Genomic DNA, 21484 nt, shown 5'->3' on the forward strand with positions numbered 1-21484 from the left:
CCAGCTGTATAGCTGTGGCGAGGTGCAAGATTGATATTCTGAACAAATATTGACACAGCCTTGCTGAGGAAAACCAGTTACCCCTTGGGTGAGCTTTCAATGTTACCTCAACAATTGCCAGCATGTTGTTGGACTAAATATGTGATCCTTCCAAAATTTGGCCCAACAGAGTTGACGCTTGTTCTCGTCAGTCTCTGGATTTTTCACTGCTTGTTTTTTCAGTGCCTTGAATTATTTTTTATTTTGAGACCTATACCACATACTCCTTGACTAAGCTTGTAAATAGAACCATAGAATCCCTACGCTCATTCGGCCCATTGAGTCTGTACCGGACCTCCGAAAGAGCACCCCATCTCGACCCACTCCCCTGCTCTATCCCCGTGACCCCAGCTAATCTGCACCTCTTTGAACACTAAGGGGCAATTTTAGCATGGCCAACCACCTAACCTGTACATATTTAGGCTGTGGGAGGAAAATGGATGGGAGTACACAGGGAGAACATGCAAGCTCCCCACAGACAGTCTCCCAAGGCTGAAATTGAACTGTGAGGCAGCAGTGCCAACCACTGTACCATCATGCCTCCCCTGAGCAGCCATGTCAAGTCCCCATCAATAACACATGAAATTCTTGGGTGTGGTTGGTAGTTCATATCTTGGTGATGGGATAATAGCGAGTGTTGTAAGCTACCTCACTGTTTTAGTGCTTCTGATTTTGTTTTGTTCATGTTCTCCATTTCCTTTTATTCAGCAAAAACAGCAGTCCGCTGGAGGTGGATGATGAGGGGGGCACATTGTTTCTGCGAGTACTAGTACACCTGACAATGCATGATTATCCACCACTTGTTTCTGGATCTCTGCAGCTTCTTTTCAAACATTTCAGCCAAAGACAGGAGTTGCTGGGCACTTTTAAACAGGTGAGGAATGGACTGTCCTAACCTTACGGGCTAAATAACAAACTTAGAGCTGCAACAGGCTTGGGGGCAATGGGTAAATACTCAGTAGGTCTGTCAGCACCTGAGGAGAGAGAAACAGATTTTACATTTCAGGTTGGTAAAAGCAAATTATTGCAGATTCTGGAATCTGAAACAAAAAAGGCAAATACTGGACAATCTCAGCAGGCCTGACAGCATCTGTCGAGAGACTGCCAGCTTTGACAAAGAGTCACACAGACTTGAAAAGTTAGCTTCCTTACCTCTCTACAGATGCTGTCAGATCTGCTGAGATTGTCCAGTATTTTCTGTTTTTGTAACATTTCAGATTGACTACTTAACATCTGATTTTGCCTTTGTTCTGGGGCTACAGCAAGCCATTAGCTTCTTGAGCAATTTTCAAATTTGCAATTTGGATGCAGTTCCTTCAAATTGACCAGTGGCCAATTATCAATTATAAAGCAAAGCGATATGCTTTTTGTTATGCAAAGGAAAGTCAGAGGGATGCAAAATGCCTTCCATTTTACTGGGGGTTGTGAAGGCTCGGTAAACTTCAACAGCATGGCCTCGCTCCATAGATTTTCCAACCCTAGTGCTCATAGACAGGAAATTTAGGCGGCAGAAGGGCGCTGCCAGGGAATTGTGGGATCAGTTCTGGGCAGTCAGGGTGATGGTGGGTGGGCAGTGTGTGGGTCCGAGACTAATCACGCCCACGATTCCCCACCTGGTCGGTATGGCCTGACAGGGAGCCAGTCACTGTTAGCCTGCTCTTCAACTAAAACTGCAGATGGGGCACCAATGACTTCATTGTGGTCCAACCTGCAGAAGTGCACACCAACCAGGTGAGGGGGGGGGGGTTGAAAACGGGGCCAAAGAATGGAAAACACACAGAAGGACTGGCAAAATCATTTGAAAGAATTGGAGAGTAGGAAACAGCTGAAGTGGAAATATGCCTGCGATGACCACCTGGAATGTCAGATAATCCTTTATTTTAAAAAAACACGTGCAAAACTGTTTAACTTCAATTTCGTAACTCCATCAGTGGCTAAACCTGTCTGACATTTTTCATGTGGACACACAGATATCAGATCATTTATAGTAACATCTAAATCCAGTAATATGTTTGCTTGTCAATACTGAACCCAAGGCTTGTACAATCCTGCGCTGAAGAGTATTGAGCCCATTTTAATTTGAACAGTGGTGCTGTATTAATGGCAATGAAAAAGATATAGCCATGTGTTTCATAATGTGACTGCACTTTAATGCACTTTAACATCAATATATTTTGTGTCCTTTTAAAACTAATTTCTCTATCAAGGTTATTCCCGATCTCCAACTCAGTCAAATCTGCGTCCCAACTCCCCTTACCTGGTGTCTGTTCTTGTCCTTAGATCTAGGCAAGCATTTGATAATGTGTCCAGGTTAAAAAGGAAAATTGGATTTGACAATTGCTACTGGCTACTAAGCAGTTTGAAACCTCCCTCGAAGTCCCACTTTGGAAGCAGGAAAGCATTACATCAGCCATTGCTTTTACGTTTAATGTATTTTAAGAATTCAAGTTATTTATTTAAACCATCCTGAACCCATACTGTGACTAATACGGTGCAATTATATATTTACAATAGAATGTCTTTTAGCTAACTTGCCAAGTGGGCACAGAATTACTGTTTGTTTTCCTGCAATGTTTCCAATCAATTAATCTACTCAATGAACAAATCCAGCATGTTAAAAATCCTTTCACCCCTTTGTATGGTTTGTTTGAATTTTTTTAATAAGATTTAAATAAAATGCTGCCATGTGTTTAACCAAACAAATCACATTGCTTGTGTTTATCAAAAGGACTTTTGTTTCCTCACTTCAATTCTACGTTTTGAAAAAACCCCACAAACACAGGGACCTGGGGCGACATTCTCCGACCCCCCGCCAGGTCGGAGAATCGTTGGGGGCTGGCATGAATGCCGCCCCCGCCGGTTGCCGAAATCTCCGGCACCGGATATTCGGCGGGGGCGGGAATCGCGCCGCGCCGGTTGGCGGGCCCCCCCCCGCTCGATTCTCCGGCCCAGATGGGCCGAAGTCCCGCCGATAAATTGCCTGTCCCGCCGGTGTAAATTAAATGACCTACCTTACCGGCGGGACAAGGCGGCGCGGGCGGGCTCCGGGGTCCTGGTGGGGGCACGGGGCGATCTGACCCCGGGGGGTGCCCCCTCGGTGGCCTGGCCCGCGATCGGGGCCCACCGATCCACGGGCGGGCCTGTGCCGTGGGGTCACTCTTTCCCTTCCGCCTCTGCCACGGTCTCCACCATGGCAGAGGCAGAAGTGACTCCCTCCACTGCGCATGCGCGGGAAACTGTCAGCGGCCGCTGACGCTCCAGCGCATGCGCCGCCCCGCGATGTCATTTCCGCGCCAGCTGGCGGGGCAACAAAGGCCGTTTCCGCGGGCTGGCGGGGCGGAAATTCCTCCGGCGTCGGCCTAGCCCCTCAATGTTGGGGCTCGGCCCCCAAAGATGCGGAGCATTCCGCACCTTTGGGGCGGCGCGATGCCCGTCTGGCGCCATTTTGGGCGCCAGTCGGCGGACATCGCGCCGTTTCCGGAAAATTTCGCCCCTGAACTATAATCCATTATTAATATGTTATATGCAGTGACTAGTTTTAAAAGGATGGGGTCGCTAGTGAAAAATGGACAAATGTAAATATTGTTGCCATAACAAATAGAAGCTTGACAGTTGCACTATGATATTGGCATGTCAAATGACTTCATTGGAAAAGGAGTTTTATATACACCAATATCACATCTCTGGTTATTGATTCCCCTGCCCCCATCCAACTCCTCACTAAAACAGCATGTTTTACTAATGCTTTTACTTGGTGGAAGTGAAAGTAATACCTTTCTTTTTCTTCCCTGTTAGGTCCAGCTTCTCATTTCACCTCAAGACGTTGATAACTATAAAGTGATCAAGTCTGATTTGGATCGCCTGCGTACAATGGTGGAAAAGTCTGAGCTCTGGGTGGACAAAAAGAGCAGCAGAGGGGTTGAAGGAAAAACGGCAAAATCAGAGGTATCTAATCCTTGTGCCGTCTATACATCTAAACCCTGTGCTCACTGACCTACATTTGTTTATCTCATTTTTAAAAATTCTCATTCTTGTTTTCAGACCGCTTCATAGTCTCAGCCCACTCCATCTCTACACCCCATTTCTATGCCCCATCTCTATGCCCCATCTCTATGCCCCATCTCTATGCCCCATCTCTATGTCCCATCTCTATGTCCCATCTCTATGTCCCATCTCTATGTCCCATCTCTATGTCCCATCTCTATGCCCCATCTCTATGCCCCATCTCTATGTCCCATCTCAAGAGAACCACCCTATTCCACACAATGCAAGACCTGCCCACTCCACCCTCACCAGAGCCCCCCCCACCGCACTCCCAACTGAGAAGCCCAATTAGAGAGACCCCACCAGAGACCTCTGCATCAGAGACTGCCTGGGCACCCCCCATCAGAGAGATCCCTGCTGGGAAGCTGGAAAACAGCTCTAGACAGATGTAGTGAAAAAGAATCACTGATATAAAACTCACCTGGGCAATACACATGCTGGCTCAGGCAGAGGAAGCAGCACCTGTCAATTCCTGGAAAGGGAAAGCCAGTCAACTGGGTTTAAACCCCCTCAAGTGGCCTCTCTAATTAGTGCGTCTCCGGTGGGCGTCGGTGGAGGGGAAAGTCGAGTCACCCTCCAACGTTTTATTTGGGGGGTAACCCAGAAAATCCCAGGGCGGGTGGGGGTGCGGAGGGAGGGAGAGACCCAGCTGCATGACTTCGCTATTGGGCCATCTGCTCTTAATGGCGTCCCAATAGCAGGATTCAACCCCTTACAACCCTCGCCATGCGTAAATTTGCATGGCTAAAGATTGTGACTCGCTTCCTGATTTGCACTCTCTCCGTGAGCGCAAAGCAGGAGAGATTCAACTCAGACAGGAGAAGATAGTCTCCCAAATAGAGATTCTTGTCCTGGAAGAAACTTTTCCCCTCAGTAGAGGGGTCACTAACAAGGGAGCACTGAGTTAAGGTAAGGGGCAGGAGATTTAGAAGGGATTTGAGGAAAAACCTTTTCACCCAAGGGTGGTGGGTATCTGGAACTCACTGCCTAAAAGGGTGGTAGAGGCAGGAACCCTCACACCATTTAAGGAGCATTTAGATGAGCACTTGAAACGCAATAGCATACGAGGCTATGGACCAATTGGTGAAAAATCATATTAGAATAGATAGGTCCTGTTCGGCTAGCACAGACACAATGGACCAAAGGGCCTCTTTCTTTGCTGTAAAATTCTGTGACTCTATGATCAGCAAAGCGAAGGAAAATGTCATCGACAGTGCTATCAGGTGGCACTTACTGAGCAATAACCTGCTCACTGATATTAAAGAAAGCACACAGACCTGGAAATATGACTCCACATGTTGGGGAAGCTGAGACTTCCTGGTTTCTTGAACATGAATAGATGCGTGATGGCTGGTGCAGACACAATGAGCTGAAGGGCTTCTTCCCTTGCTGTATAAACTCTATTGATCTATAACTCTTTCTTCCTGCTGTTCAAAAACCACACCCCAGTGAATATCAGGCCAATTATGTCATGGAAAATCCTACTGGATTTTATGGTCTGGCAGGTGGTAAGTGCCGTGTCAACCAAATTCCAAAGGGAAACTTGGCAAGCGATCAAAACTCTTTTCTTTTTGTACTTTTACCACAAGAAGATAACGTGTACTGAAGTCAGGAGCCACAAGTTCCAATAACCCTTTTGGCAATTTAAAATATTAAATTAAAACATTTATTAAGAAAAGGAAAGAAAGCTTAATCACACAAGATTACATTTACACACTTATACATAGCCTTATGGAATATTCCTGAAAAAGATTCCTCCTCACATTTAAACACCCTTTATAGATATCTAATCTATAAAGAATTCCAGTAATATTACCACGAGGCAACCCCATAGTTGCTGTAGGGGAGGGGCTTCTATCTCACTCCTCCCTGTGGAAATTCAAAAACTTTCAAACAAAACCCCACTTTCTGGAAAAATAGACATATTGCTGAGTTGGCTGAAGGCTGCTCACTTTCTTTACTCACAGTTTTGTACAAGCATAGAGCACGCTCCAGGAGGTCACCGCGTAACACAGCTCTCAGATCTCTCCATGAATATGTTTTCTTCTCTTTCATCTTTCCCCATTGTCCGTCTCCTTTTTTGAAATTTGCATTTCCAGGAATATCTAAACCTTTTAGACCGGATTCTCCAGTCCCCCAGGCAGTGTTTCCTGGTGATGCACTGTTCGCTGGCGGCGGGATTCTCTCTTCCCGTCGCTTGCCAATGGAATATCCCATTGAATCCAGCCCACACTGTTGGGAAACCTGCAGGCAGGCTTGCGCTGCCAGTGGGCAAAGAGAATCCCGAAATCCAGAGAATTCCGACCTTTATGTTCTCCTGATGGTCATTCCTTTTGGGTTTAAAACAAATTTAATAACTTTGCCCCATTTATTTATACCCTTTCCCAGTTATAAACCCCTTTTTATCTCTCTTTGAGATTTCACAACTGAGCTCAACAGATCTTCTTTATCTCCTAATGTGAATTTCTACCCATGTCTTATTTACTGCTAAAAAATTCAACTCCGCCATGTTTACTTCAAGTGCATGTCTTTCACAGCTAGACTCTTTGATTTTCTCAACTGGGGAGACATTCAGCTCCCAGCTTAATTAATTTAGTCATACACCAGACATACATCCGCCCCCACAAGCCTGCTTCACAGAATACCACAATAGACCCCCCCAAAAGTTACAGTTTCTTCATACTACTAACAATGAATGAAGGTAGAGCAGATGGCTGTGCTTTTTATCATCTCATTGACATAGCTAGATTTGTGGTTCTGATGGAAAATTTGGTGGATAAATATAGAAGAATGAGGAAACACGGGCATATTCTCGTTATATACATTTACACTCAAAACGTGTGAAATTTCTAAACCACATAGTTTGTTTGCACCTAGGCTCTGTGCGAGATAATTATAATAATTATCAAGTTGGAAGTTTTATTTAACAATGCATCCTGCTGAGGTTAAAAAACAACTAAAAGACCTTGGGCGTCATTCTCCGACCCCCCGCCGGGTCGGAGAATGGCCGTTGGCCGCCGTGAATCCCGCCCCCGCCGAAGTCTCCGGTACCAGAGATTGGGCGGGGGCGGGAATCGGGCCACGCCGGTTGGCGGGACCCCCCGCTCAATTCTCCGGCCCGGATGGGCCGAAGTCCCGCCCAGAAATTGCCTGTCCCGCCGGCGTAAATTAAACCTGGTATTTACCGGCGGGACCAGGCGGCGTGGGCGGGCTCCGGGGTCCTGGGGGGGGTGCGGGGCGATCTGACCCCGGGGGGTGCCCCCACGGTGGCCTGGCCCGCGATCGGGGCCCACCGATCCGCAGGCGGGCCTGTGCGGTGGGGGCACTCTTTCCCTTCCGCCTCCGCCACGGCCTCCACCATGGCGGAGGCGGAAGAGACTCTCCCCACTGCGCATGCGCCGGGAAACTGTCAGCGGCCGCTGACGCTCCCGCGCATGCGCCGCATTTCCGCGCCAGCTGGCGGGGCAACAAACGCCATTTCCGGCAGCTGGCGGGGCAACAAACGCCATTTTCGCCAGCTGGCGGGGCGGAAATCCCTCCGGCGTCGGCCTAGCCCCTCAATGTTGGGGCTCGGCCCCCAAAGATGCGGAGCATTCCGCACCTTTGGGGCGGCGCGATGCCCGTCTGATTGGCGCTGATTTGGGCGCCAGTCGGCGGACATCGCGCCATTGGGGGAGAATCGCGCCCCTTAGGCGGGATTCTCTGGCCTCCCCCACGGCATGTTTCTCGCTGGCCTGCCATTGGCTGGCGGTAGGATCTTCTGGTCCTGCTGCTCTCAATGGGACTTCCCATTAATTCTGCCCCACACCACCGGGAATCCCTTGGCTAGGGTGTACCATCAGCAGGACCAGAATATCCCGCCGGTTTGAAGGGTCGGCAGATCTGACCTCCTAAAGGAAGGTTTTCCGTTCAGCTGGTAATAACTGTAATTGCAGTACCATCGTTGCACCAACAAGTGGTGGTGTTGTACTGTATCTAAGAATTCAGGACATGTACAGCAGAACAGCTCTGCGGATCATCCTGAGAGGTATCAAAGGGAAGTACCTGCTCATCAGGAAATTCCCAATTTTATAAGATTGCTGAATGCGCTAATGTTTCAGTGTGTAAATGTACAACAACAATTTGCACATATGGACAAGAAAACTGAGTGAGGACATGTGAAATCAAAAAGGTAGCTCGAGCAATTGAACTGAAAGTTTAATAGACAAAAGGTCCCAGTTTGGGCTTTCAAGGGCACCTGCAAGCTGCAAATGTTTGGTAAAAAGCCACTAAACAGAAAATTATGGGCAATACACACATAGTTTCTTCATCCATGCAACTGGTCAACAAGGCTCGGTAGTGGAAGTGACTCCATTTTGCATTTCCTACCTGGTGCAGATTTATGAACTTCTTGTCTAGATGTGTCAACACAACCCGATTTTATCAGTTGGCTAATGAAAAACACAAGTGCGACTCGGATGTGTGCGTATGTCTGGGGGAGATAGCGGTGTACTGCTAATGCCACTGGGCTAGCAATCCAGTACCCAAGCTAATGCCCTGGGAACATGGGTCCAAATGAATAAATTTGGAATTGAAAGCTATATATTGAAAGCTCAATAATGGCGACCGTGAAACTATCATTAGCTGTTGTTACAATTGTGGTTCACTCCTGTCCTTTGGAGAAGGTAATCTGCCGTCCTAGCCTGGTCTAACCTACATGTGACTCTAGACCTAGAGCAATGTGGTTGACTCTTAACTGTCCTCTGAAATGGCCTAGCAAACAACTCCATTCAAGGACAATCAGGCTTTGCTGGCGACACACGGATCCCATGAAAGAATAAAGAAAAATAACTAAATAGATACTGTTGGTGCGCTACTCAGATTCCTGGATGTTACTTCTCTTTGTGACGCCACTATATTATTGTTCATTTTTCAGGAGCCTGCTGATGATCCGGCTTTGGAGAAGACATTAGGAGGGAAAAGTAGTGGGAATTATCAGGATGTCAAAGAGGTTCGTCATTTTATTTTGGAAGCAATGGGGGCAATTAACAGAGTCTGAATGTCTCCCCCAATTCCCTGACTTCCAAGCAGCACAGTTTGCCTGGCATTCTTCAAACTGTTCCCATATTCACCCATTGTGGTTATTAAGATCCCTGACCAGGTCTCAACAGTTGCTAGGTTACTGGGCCAGTACCCAAATATTTAGTTGTTTTGTCAGACTGTGCGGAATGAATGCTTTGCTCCATGAGTGATTGTACGAAGAAATAGGGATTTGGTATTTTAAAACAAAACTATTAATAACACAATATCAAACTCTTCCGGAAATCACTTACAATTACCCCTTAATTACTATCTCTATTCCCAATTAAACAACAAGAAAGAAAAAAAACATACAGCTCTTAATCCATCCTACAACCCAATGGCACAGATTTATACCTGCTTTCCAGAACAGATTTGGCTCCTGTTAAAATCCCTGCGACTCTGGATGGATATCTTCAAAAAACTGTTTCAACTGATTTGTTTTAGCTTCTTCCATTTCCTCAGACAAGTCTGCACTGTTTTAAATACTATGAATCTTTTTTTAACTATCCTACTTTGAGAGAAAAAGATCTTACTTGTGGACACAGTGTTAGACAGAGCAGAACTCAAATTCTTTCTAAAAATGTCTGAATGCCTTAGCTCCACCTAGCAATGACATCATCTCCCCAAGGTCAAAACAAATTAACCCCACAGGCTGAAAATACATTAACACTCCAGGGCCCTACCCTAGTCAAACAATGATGCATTAGCCCAGGCGTTTTACTCAATTTCACCTCTGGCTCCTAAAAGCTTTCTGGTCTTGCAGAACAAGATTCTTTTAAAAATGTGACTACTGCAGTCAAACACAATCTAACCCAAGCATTTAATCCTTGCATTTCCAAATGCTGTTTAGCACAGGACTAAATCGCAGCTTTTGGAAGCAGACCAAGGCAGGCCAGCAGCACGGTTCAATTCCTGTAACAGCCTCCCCGAACAGGCGCTGGAATGTGGCGACTAGGGGCTTTTCACAGTAACTTCACTTGAAGCCTACTTGTGACAATAAGCAATTTTCATTCATTTCATTCATATTTAGATCCCAGTATATCTAAAATCCTGCATTTGTCACAGTGCTTCTTTCAAGCATCACTCGGAGGAGGTGCAATGAGCATTCTGGGGATGACTAGCTGTTTATCTTTTTCCCTACTCACCCTATAGGAAGATACTTACATGCTCACTAAATCCCCATTGCAGTATGGCTAAGATGGAATCTGAGGAGTATAAGGAGAAAGACTAAAGGGCTCTCAGCTCACTGCATCCTGGCATTGCACATTCTAATAAGCAGCTGAGGAATGGTATTGCTAAGTGACAACTAGACTTCCACAAGGTGCTGACAATTAAAAGATTGAACAATAAAAAAAAAAAAATCAGGAATAAAGAGACTGTAAGTTGCACCAGTGATACATTGTTACACATTGAGGTAATTTTATAAATTTGTATTTCATGCGGTTAGTACAAATTTATATCACTCCTGTTATAACCTCAAAATTAGAAAGTCCATATTGGAAAATAAGGTAAGAGATTGTCAAATAGAAATGTCTGCCATGATGTTAGTCCGATATGATCTTATATCTATTGCAAATCTTTTCAGATTTTAGAACGGTTGAATAAAATGTGTGGTGTTGGAGAACAAGTTAGAAAGAAACAGCAGAGGCTGCTGAAAAATATGGGAGCTCACAAAGTGATGTTGGATCTGCTGCAAGTACCTTATGACAAGGTGAGAATATTGTCACATGCAGATGGGTTTTGTACATTCTGGCAATGGCTTAGCAAGAAAAATGAACAGAACTGACAACCACATATGTTAGCTATTGGACAGTGAAGGGAAATATTTTACTGGAGATATATTTTGCTGTTGCATTTTTGACTAAGCTGTATTCCAATATTTTGCTCCTTAATTTTACCAGTATAGGTCACCATGAGTCTCCACTCTCTTTACCAGTTCCTGGTGAGCAGGTTGGCAAGTCCCTGCTCTGAGGCTAGTTCCAGTGCTTAAATGAATCATCTGGTGAATTTTTGTGAGGGAGAACTTGGGAAGAAACTTGTGGAGGTGACGTGGATCTTGGCCATCGGCTGGAGAGTTGGCACGAGCCAAGCCACCTCTTTTAGGGGAAACCCCACTACAGCTTGTGCCAATCAGGCATTTGACAGGCCTTCAAAGACTCTGAAGGCAGAAGTCCTTTCCACCAAGAGCTGCCTGCCAATTAGAGGCTGACAGCTGTTTTGAAAGGCAGTGCTACTGGAGAGGCAGCGTCTGCTGCAGCTACGACACCCTCCCAAAGCCTAAGATCAATGTAAAATCTCAGGTTAAACATGAGTGATGACATGAGGGGGGGTTGAGGGGAAGGATTGGCGAGCACAGTTAGGATGGTGATGCTCAGTGGCCTCTCTCTCTCACTCCTCCCCCCCCACCCAACGCCCCGGCTCCCACCCTTCCTGCTTGCTCCCTCAATCAGGCACTGGGTACTTTTGAGTGAGGGACCTTCCAGTCTTAGGGGACTGCAATGGTTTGCTTGCCATGCTTCCACATGGCAGGCCCACAACTATCTTTGGGTTAACACCAACATTGGCAGAAACATTAAAATAAACAGGACGAAGCTGTAACGGAGAGTTTAAAAAAAAACTTCTGCTGGACTGCTTTGATTGATTGGTCACCTGATGTAGACTGGGGGGAAAAAGCATATGGCACTTTCAATAGAGTTCTCAGACTTCAGAACAATGGAGATGAAAACATAAGCGTCTAACAATTTAATACAACTCTGACATACCCCGAGGGCTATTAACATGTTCCTGTGAACATTTGGCTGAGTTTCAAATGCTTCAATTATCTCCAAAGGGGTTCACCGTATGATTGGCAGTTTAAAAAGTCCATTAAAAGATTAGATGCATTTGATAGCGAGCCTAGATAGAAGTTTGTTTTATTTGAGATGAACCACTTCAGATTTAAAATCTTTGAATGGACTTGGAGTTTTTTTTCACCACCAAGACTATATGCCAGAGTTGTTTTAAATTGTTACATGTTTATGTTTTCATCTCCATTGTCCTGAGGTCCGCCCATGAAGGATACAGAGTAAATGGCTATGGAGGGGCCATGGGGAGTAGGTGGGAGTTGAGGATGGGTGACGGCTTGTAAAACAACTACGACAAAGTCTCAGAGAATTCTCTTGTCCGTCCACCTTAGCACTTCCCTGCCTCCATGACCGTTTATGCTTTGCTTCTGAGATCGAACGTCCCACTCTGCCACTTAAGTGACTCAATTGGTCTCTGGGCAGCAGGAGTGCCACCTACCCATTGATCTTTAGTTTGAAGGGTAAAATCTGGGTCTAAAACTAGTGTTTCAGACCTGAATAAATGTCATTATAATGGATTGAAGGCAGAGCTAGTGAAACTGTACACATTTAAAAGTAAAAATGCAGTGACAGACTGCTAAAGAGATATTCAATAAATCTGACTGTGGCTTCACAGCGCCAGGGTCCCAGGTTCGATTCCCCGCAGGGTCACTGTCTGTGCGGAGTCTGCACGTTCTCCCCGTGTCTGCGTAGGTTTTCTCCGGGTGTTCCGGTTTCCTCCCACAGTCCAGAGATTGCAGGTTAGGTGGATTGGCCATGATAAATTGCCCTTAGTGACCAAAAAGGTTAGGAGGGGTTATTGGGTTATGGGGATAGGGTGGAAGTGAGGGCTTAAGTGGGTCGAATGGCCTCCTTCTGCACTGTCTGTTCTATGTATTTATGATCAGGCAGAGCCAACATTCTTTGTGAAAGTTTTTTGAGGAAGTAACAAGCAGGGTGGATGAAGGGGAACCTGTAGATGTGGGGTACGGGGATTGCAAAAAGGCATTTGCTAAGGTGCCACATGAAACATGACTACATAAGATAAGAGAACAAGGTGTAGGTGGCAACATATTAGCATGGATAAAGGATTGGTTTGTAAAAGGAAACAGAGAGTAGGGATAAATGCGTATTCGGTTCCCATTAATTTCAGTTTTACTAGGTCCCCTTGATTTCAGTCAAATGCTGCCTTGATGTCAAGGGGAGTCACTCTGCCATCATCTTTTGAGTACAGCTATTTCGTCCATGTTTGTACCAAGGCAGTAATGAGGCCAGGAGCCAAATGGCAGAACCCTAACTGAACGTAAAGAATGGGTAATTGCTGAGTAAATCCTGCTTGGTAGCACTGTTGACTATACCTTTCATCAATGATTGAGAGGAGGCTGATGGCGGTAATTGGGTGAATTGGATTTGTCCTGCTTTTTGTGGACAGGACATACATAAGGGCCGGGATTCTCCGATCCCGTGGCCAAGTTCTGACGCCAGCGTCAAAAGCGCCATGAGCCACTCCGACGTCAACAGGCCTCCAGGCCCAGGTATTCGCCCATTCCTAGGGGGCTAGTACGGCGCCGGAGTGGTGTCCACTGCTCTGGCGTGCCACGGCCGGCGCGGGTCCGTGCATGCGCATCACGACTGGCGCAAGTCTGCGCATGCGTGTGAGATCCTGTCTACGCACCAGCCCCCGGGCAATATGGCGGAACCCTACAGGGGCCCGGCGCGGAGGAACATAGCCCCCCCCACGGAATTAGCCCGCGCGCCGATCGGTATGCCACAATCGCGGGCCAGTCCACCGTGGAGGCCCTCCCCCCCCCCCCCCCCCCCGCCGTGGAGGCCCCCCCCAGAGTCTGATCCCCCCGCCCCCCCACCAGGACTGCCCCCGCGGCCAGAACTCCAAGGTCCCGCCAGTTAGGACCATGCGTAACCTACGCCGGCGGGACTCGGCCCAACCCGGCAGGCACACGGCCTGTCGAGGCGCGGAGAATCGCCAGGGGGCCGCGCTTTCAATGGCACCCGACCGGTGCGGCGGCGACACCGCGGACGCCGGAGAAACGGCGCCAGAGTAAATGCACTGGAATGGCTTGGCTATAGATGTGGATAGTTCTGAACAAATTTGTTTTGCCAGGGTGATGTTGCAGCCCATAGCCTTTGTAGTATCCAGTGCCTTCAGTAAATATAATTTATCCAGATTAGCTTGTTTGTTGCCTTCTCAATATAATCATCTGTATCTATTCTGTATGTAACGATTAAATGATGTGTTTTGTTGCAGAATGATGTAAAAATGGGCGAGATTTTGAAGCACACTCACCATTTCCTTCAGAAATTCTGTGCAGGAAGTCCTGAGAACCAGACACTGCTTTACAAGCACCTGAACCTGTTCTTGACTCCCGGGGTAAGTCATGTTGAATTAGATTTAGATTAGTCAATGTGCACGGCACATCCTGACTTTAAATAGCATGAGCCCATGCCCAACATTTTGATTACGTAAGCATTTATATCAATTTAAATATGAGTTGTCAGCTTGCTGTCATTAAAAGCTCAGTCTGGGGAAAGGATTTCAGGGACTCCCTGTCAAACGTTGGTGGCAGAATTTAAAGCTGGCCCTTATTTTCCCGCAATGATGAGATTAGTGACATGCACCGTAAAGTGACATTGCTAACTGTCTCCAAGTGTTGTTGGTTTTCCAATTAGATTGTTCTGCAGCAAGCACAGAACAAATCAGCCACATAGCAGTGAATATAGAGAGCTGTAGTGAGATCACGTTCACTGTCTGGAGGAGTGGGAACGTTTCAGTGACCACACCTGAAGGAAGCATACCTTCTTAAAAAGACATTAATCCACAATCCACAGTCCACATTGAATACTGATGCCCTGTTAATACTATTGCAGTTATCTTATTTAAGTTTTAATATTATCAAGCCCCAAATGAAATTTGACTCCGTTTTATCGTTTGGTTGTAAGCCATGCCAGCCAAGGTACTGCAGGTGGGCAAACCGTACACTCCAAGGGACTGCGTTTTACATTACCCCCATTGGGTGTGTTTTTGGCAGTGGGGCATGTAAAATAGGGCTGTGCCCACTCCACCACCTTCCTGCTCAAACCCATAATATGGGGGTGGGCGGTTGCAAACATCGGCAGCCCACCGGCCATATTTAAGTAAATAAATAGCGGTCAATTGAGGTTGAGAAGCCAATTGACCTCGATAACATGCTATCCACGCCATAAAATGGGTAGTCGGGCAGGAGTGGGCAGACCATTTTTCAAAGCTTGAGAAGGAAGCAGGGGACTCTATCTTCAGGGGGAGGGAGTCCCTTTACACATTTGGGAGCAGAATCTCTAAGATAGTAGCCCTCTCCTACCTACCTACCTGCAAAACACAGCAACGCATCCCCCACGCCCACCACCAAGTGCCTAAACTGTCTCTGCCCAAGACCCTGTCTCCGGAATCCATGGACATTCTTCCTGTTCCTAGTTGCAGTCTCGGCAGTGCCCAATAATGCACTTTAGGCACTGCCTTGACTGATGGAACTGCCTGTCAATTGGATTGGCCAGTAGCTCCTGAGGGCGGAACTTCCTTTCCAGTGAGAGGTGGAAAGCAGCGCTCCGAAAGCTAGTGATTCAAAACAAACCTGTTGGACTTAAACCTGGTGTTGTAAGACTTCTTACTATCTTGAACACATTGCGCATAGTTTCTCCCATTGACTTAACGACTAATATCATTGTAATTTTTGCTTCCATCTGCGCTACTGAGAATGCTGCTTATCTGTGTCAGATATGTCGCCCCATATCCCGTCATCCAAGTCAATAATGAATATAGGTCTGTATTCTGTACTGGTATTGAGGACGAAAATGTCGGTTTGCGTCTGCATATGTGCAGTTAAATTCAGACATGCAGATGTTGTTGTCAGTGATTCTAAATGGAGAGGTTCTCTATAATAGCGAAAATCCCCAAATAGACACATTTTCTAAGTATGAACTTAGCACACTGTTAAAAACCAGTTATATCTATTTCAGCAAAGTGTGACATTTACAAAAGTATTTACAATGGGGCTTAATAGTGGAAAAGACAAGTTATCATTAGTTCTGCTTTCTGGCAGTGTCTACATTCATTCCAGAGTCATCTACATCTATTCCTATTTCAGCTTCCCCACCCAATCAGAAATTACAGCTATGGGTGGACACTTTTAAAGGTTGGTTTGCCAAGCCAGGAAATATCCTGACTCTGCTCATTCGACCCGTGGATGAAAATTTAGGCCTTCATTTCTCACCTCCAAAACCTCGCATTTCCCATTTTCTTGGGGTGGTGTCTGGAATCAGGCCGGGGTTCAGGCATATAAGAATGATGGAGTCAGCTGCCCTTTTAATCACCAGCTGCCTCCACTGATTTCCGATGTTTGAACCCCAGCCACTTAAAATCCGTTATGCACAGAGCAGACCAGGTAAGAGAAGGTCTGGAATCAGTATCAGAATCAGCTTCCTTGTATCGCCAAGATATCCCTTTGGAGAGGTAAGGTATCTCTTTGAATAGGATCCTGGGACAGCTGGAGAGGATGTAAGGCACCCTTTGAGAAAAGTAATTCAACCTATGGGATTGTTAGAAATAAACACGATTATCTCTTTTTACGCACAAACCTATTGGAACTGCCAAGCTTTCAAGGAACTGACAAGCTGTTGAGAAATTTTCTAACTGTCAAGGAACTGTCCAGGAGTAGTCCAATTGTCGAGGAAATGTCAATGTTGTCTAACAACTATTCGAAGATGTTAGGTGAGATGGCATGGAGGGAGTAAGGGGAAAAAAAGTCGTACATGGGGGGAATGGAATGGCATGAGTGGCACTAAGTTGGAATAGGAGAATGAGGGTCCATGGAAAATGGGTTTGCATGGGACAAAGGGACTGGGTGGGGAGTTGGAGCTGGAGGATTTCTTTCTAAATTCAGTGCCAGAGCACAGAGGCAGGATGAGCACCCAGCCTACCTCTGCACTTGGAGGCCACTGAATGAGTTAGAGAGTCACCCACCCCAGTTCCTGTTTTGGGCCCCACATCTAAAAATCCAAGCTATGGACAGACATTTTTAAAGATTGGTTCGTAAAGCTGGGAAATCTCCTGAACCTGCGCACTAGACATGAGATGAAAAACTGGGTCCACATTTTTTCCGGTCTTCCCCAAGTCTGAAATGAATTAGAAATCCATGAATTGCTGCTAACTTGCCTTTAACTCCCTTAATCAGCTGACAAATACTCTTGTAAAAGTTCCACCTTGTTAAAAGAGATAACTGGGTTTTTTGACAGTGAACTAAGATCATATTTACTGCAAAGTAACTTCACTGGCCCTGAAAGAATAATTTTAGATTTGTGTAATAGCAATTCTTTCCCCATGAGAAGAAATTCCAGATTTTTTTGAACTTTGTTTATTTTGGTTTCCCTTGTGTATGTCCTAATCACAAGGATCAGTTTCTGCAGATCCTTGTTCAATATCTCACTTGGGTTTCCCTTCATTTGTTTATTATATAATCACACCAACCCCACTCTGAATCTGTCTCGCTTAACAGGCCGTGAGCATTGTCTGCAGCAAACTGACGAGATGTCCCTCCCTTCCCTGATTGTCTGCAAGTCACACTACAGTTCAATCACTGAACCAGAAAGATTCAGGGCAGAGGCACCTACTGTCAAAATGTTTTCTCAGGATCGCCGCACCAATTGGGCCCGCCAGATCTTAGTCTGAATTTGGAGCCAGTTAGCTCAGTTGACTCAATGACTCGTGTGTGATTCAGAATAACACTAACAGCATGGGTTTGATTCCCATTTTGGCTGAGACAGACAGGGACCTGCCTCCTTGCCCTGCCCCTGAGAGTGAAAGGCAATAGCAAACTACCACTGACAAAAATTGTCAGGCCAAATAGCTCAAGGTGAAGCATCAGCAGACAAGGAACCAAGGACACATATTAATGAACTAATGTGTCTATATTTATTTACAGATTCATTTCTGCTTCTCTAATACAAAAACACAAATACTAATCATTAAAATCACCAACCCAAAAACTATATTCTTCCATAGCTTCTGCTGGGTTGAACACTCTGTGTTGACTCTGACATTGCTTTGAGTTTGCCCCCTGTGTGTTTTGTCTTGTGTCTGCCACTCTGCTTCTCCTAATAGGCTGTGCTGCTGCCATCTCACGTACTATTTAAACATGCCACCTGTTTCAAACCTCGACAAGTGTCAATGGCAGAAAGAAGTTCCTCCTTCTCCCCTGCATCAAATTCCAACTCTATCCAAATTCTAACATTTCAGTCTGCAGTTACACTCTGTGCTCCACAGACTCTTTCTATTTTCTACTCAACTTGAGCCACACTCAAGCTACAACTTGGGAAACCAACTGACCGTTCTGGTAGACTCCCACCGAATGGGAGTTTGTGAACCCTACTCTTAGTGAAGAATGTAATCTGCTGTGGTTATGCCATCAGCCCCTCCCCCGCCCCATCCCCACCCACCATACTGTTTTGTTTATTTAATACACAAGGTAAGTAAGACTTGTTTGTTTGCAAGCATATCTACATCAATGTGTTATGGGAACATGGTTTGGCCATCTCCATACCACAAGAAAAATTGCTTCTGCAGCATCTGCACTAAAGAATTAATTTGAATAGGACGTCAATGTTATCTTCATCAAAAAATGTTATTCCCAAACCACCAAAGTAGCCGTACTCAAATCTCCATAGCTCCAACTACCAACGACTTTCCATTCTGCCCCGTCCCCTCTCCCAGCATATCAGTAATCGCATTTCTATCCCTTTTCAGTTCTTTAGAAGGGTCAATGGACTTGAAACTTTAACTGATGTTTTTCTCTCCAAGGATGTGTCCAGACCCGTGGAGTTAATCCAGCATTTTCTGCTTTTATTTCAGATTTCCAGCATCTGCGGCATTTTGCTTTTACTTCATTCTCCAACTTGCTTGTGTAACTTATGTTCCTATAAAAGGTTCTCCATGTAATGCTGAACAAATGTTTTGAACCAAAACAGAAAATGCTGGGCAATCTCAGCAGGTCTGCCAGCCTCTGTGGAGAGAGAGGGAGTTAATGTTTCAAGTCTGGATGACTCTTTGTCAAAGCTGGAGAGAACTGGAAATAGGGTCAGATATATACTGTTGTGGGAGGGGGCATGGAACAGTGGGCTGGATAGAGGGCCAGCAATAGGTGGAGATTGACAAACATGTTGCGGACAGAAAGAGATAGGGAATGTAAATGGGGGTGATCAAGGCTAAGAATGGTGCTGAAAGTGATGCATTAAAATAGTAGAATGTTTTGCAGTCTCACGGTGGCGAGGTCCCAGGTTCGATCCCGGCTCTGGGTCACTGCCATGTGGAGTTGCACATTCTCCCTGTGTTTGCGTGAGTTTCGTGGGCACAACCCAAAGATGTGCAGGTTAGGTGGATAGGCCATGCTAAATTGCCCCTTAATTTGGAAAAAATGAATTGGCTACACTAAATTTATTTAAAAAAAAACAAATTTAAAAAATAAAATAATAGAATGTGTTAATGACAGAACAAAGGTAAGCAGTGTGTCAAAGGACAACTAGGAATAGGGAACAGTTAAGAAGATGGTAAAATCGGAAGATGAGGCGATGCTCCTCCAGTACACGTGCACCTCCTTCAAACTGGTCTATTATGTTTGCTGCTTCCAATATAGTTTACTCTATATTAGAGACTAGATACAGACTGGGTGACTGCTTTGCAGAGCACCTTTGGTTCATCCGCAAGTAGGACCCAGACCTTCCTGTCGTTTGCCATTTCAACTCACCATCCTGCTCTTATGCCCACATGTCCATCCTTGGCCTGCTGCAAAGTTCCAGTAAAGTCCAATGCAAACTGGAGGAACAGCACCTTATCTTCTGATTAGGCATGGACTTAACATTGAGTTCAACAACTTCAGACTGTGAACTCTCTCCTCCACCTTCACCCCATTTTTATTTCGATCAATTTGTTTTTACTTCTTCCATCGATCTATTTTTCCCTCACCATTGTCCTCCCCACACCACCCCACTTGGGACATCTGTGCCCTGTTCAGATCCATTTTCTTTTATTAAGGGGCAATTTAGCTTGGCCAATCCATCTACCATGCACATCTTTAGGTTTGATGTGGAGATGCCAGCGTTGGACTGGGGTGAGTATAGTAAGAAGTCTTGCAACACCAGGTTAAAGTCCAACAGGTTTGTTTCAAACACTAGCTTCCGGAGCACTGCTCCTTCCTCAGGTGAATGAAGAGGTATGTTCCAGAAACATATATATAGACAAATTCAAAGATGCAAGACAATGCTTAGAATGCGAGCATTTGCAGGTAATTAAGTCTTTACAGATCCAGAGACAGGGGTAACCCCAGGTTAAAGAGGTGTGAATTGTCTCAAGCCAGACAGTTGGTAGGATTTTGCAAGCCCAGGCCAGATGGTGGGGGATGAATGTAATGCGACATGAATCCTAGGTCCCGGTTGAGGCCGCACTCGTGTGCGGAACTTGTCTATAAATTTCTGCTCGGCGATTCTGCGTTGTCGCGCGTCCTGAAGGCCTCCTTGGAGAACGCTTACCCGGAGATCAGAGGCTGAATGTTTAGGTTGTGGGGGGTGAGACCCAGGTAGACATGGGGAAACCTGTTCAGATCCATGAAGGATCTTTGAAAGATCCTGTAGGCCAGTTAGGGTAAGTTGTCACATTTCAGCTGAGGAGCTGAACGACTACTTTGCATCCATTTTCAGTATGATGAGCTGATGGTGAAAGTCATGCCAATATTGAATCCAGTACTGGAGATTAAGTGTCAAAACTGTTGTATCTTTATGGAATTCACCCGAAAGCACAGAAATCATTTTGGAGCCCCAGGTCGCGATTTTCTTGTCCCCCGGCCTGAGATCTTTTCCAGCAGCGGAGGTGGCTCATCATTGGCCGCTGGCTAGATCTTCCAGTCCCGCTGATGCCTGAACGGACCGGAAGATCCCGTCGGAGGGCGGGGCCGGAAAATCCCACCTTTAGGCTTAACAAAAGAGAGAAGTAAAGTTAAAGTTTTAAACTTCCATCACCTCAAATCAAGTGTCTTATCCAAATCAATCACCTGTTTTTAAGATGCTCTCCAAAGTGTTGTTCTCTTTTCGGTTTTCCTGTTGCTGTCTAACTTTCAATTGTGATAAAAGGTACATCCATGGCACCTTTTGGATAATCTGTCCCATTTACCCTTGCAGCTCTTGGAAACTGAGACCATGCAGCACATCTTCATGAACAATTACCACCTCTGCTCAGAAATAAATGAAACTGTCTTGCAGCATTTTATGCACTGTTCAGCGACACATGGTCGCCATGTGAAGTATCTGGACTTCCTACATACCATAATAAAAGCTGAGGGAAAGTATGTCAAAAAGTGTCAAGATATGGTGATGACAGAGGTAAAAGCAGCTAAGGCAATGTTTGACTTTCTTTTTCACTGTAACTCTGAATATCTGGAATTGTGAACATTACAAAAAGGTTGCCTTCATTTTACGAATAT

General features: G+C 45.7%; 1 protein-coding gene across 1 annotated transcript in view; it reads left to right on the top strand.

The window, feature by feature from the left end:
- The window catches only part of itpr3 (inositol 1,4,5-trisphosphate receptor, type 3), a 361536-nt gene that overhangs the window by 239315 nt on the left and 100737 nt on the right, over nt 1-21484 (top strand). Inside the window, exons 25-30 of the mRNA XM_072480387.1 lie at nt 748-913; nt 3835-3984; nt 8999-9073; nt 10730-10855; nt 14233-14355; nt 21183-21383. Coding sequence (XP_072336488.1) covers nt 748-913; nt 3835-3984; nt 8999-9073; nt 10730-10855; nt 14233-14355; nt 21183-21383 — 841 coding nt within the window. The remainder of the gene's footprint in view (nt 1-747; nt 914-3834; nt 3985-8998; nt 9074-10729; nt 10856-14232; nt 14356-21182; nt 21384-21484) is intronic.

This window comes from Scyliorhinus torazame, chromosome 17, assembly GCF_047496885.1.
Source record: "Scyliorhinus torazame isolate Kashiwa2021f chromosome 17, sScyTor2.1, whole genome shotgun sequence".
In the NCBI taxonomy this organism is placed as follows: Eukaryota; Metazoa; Chordata; class Chondrichthyes; order Carcharhiniformes; family Scyliorhinidae; genus Scyliorhinus; species Scyliorhinus torazame.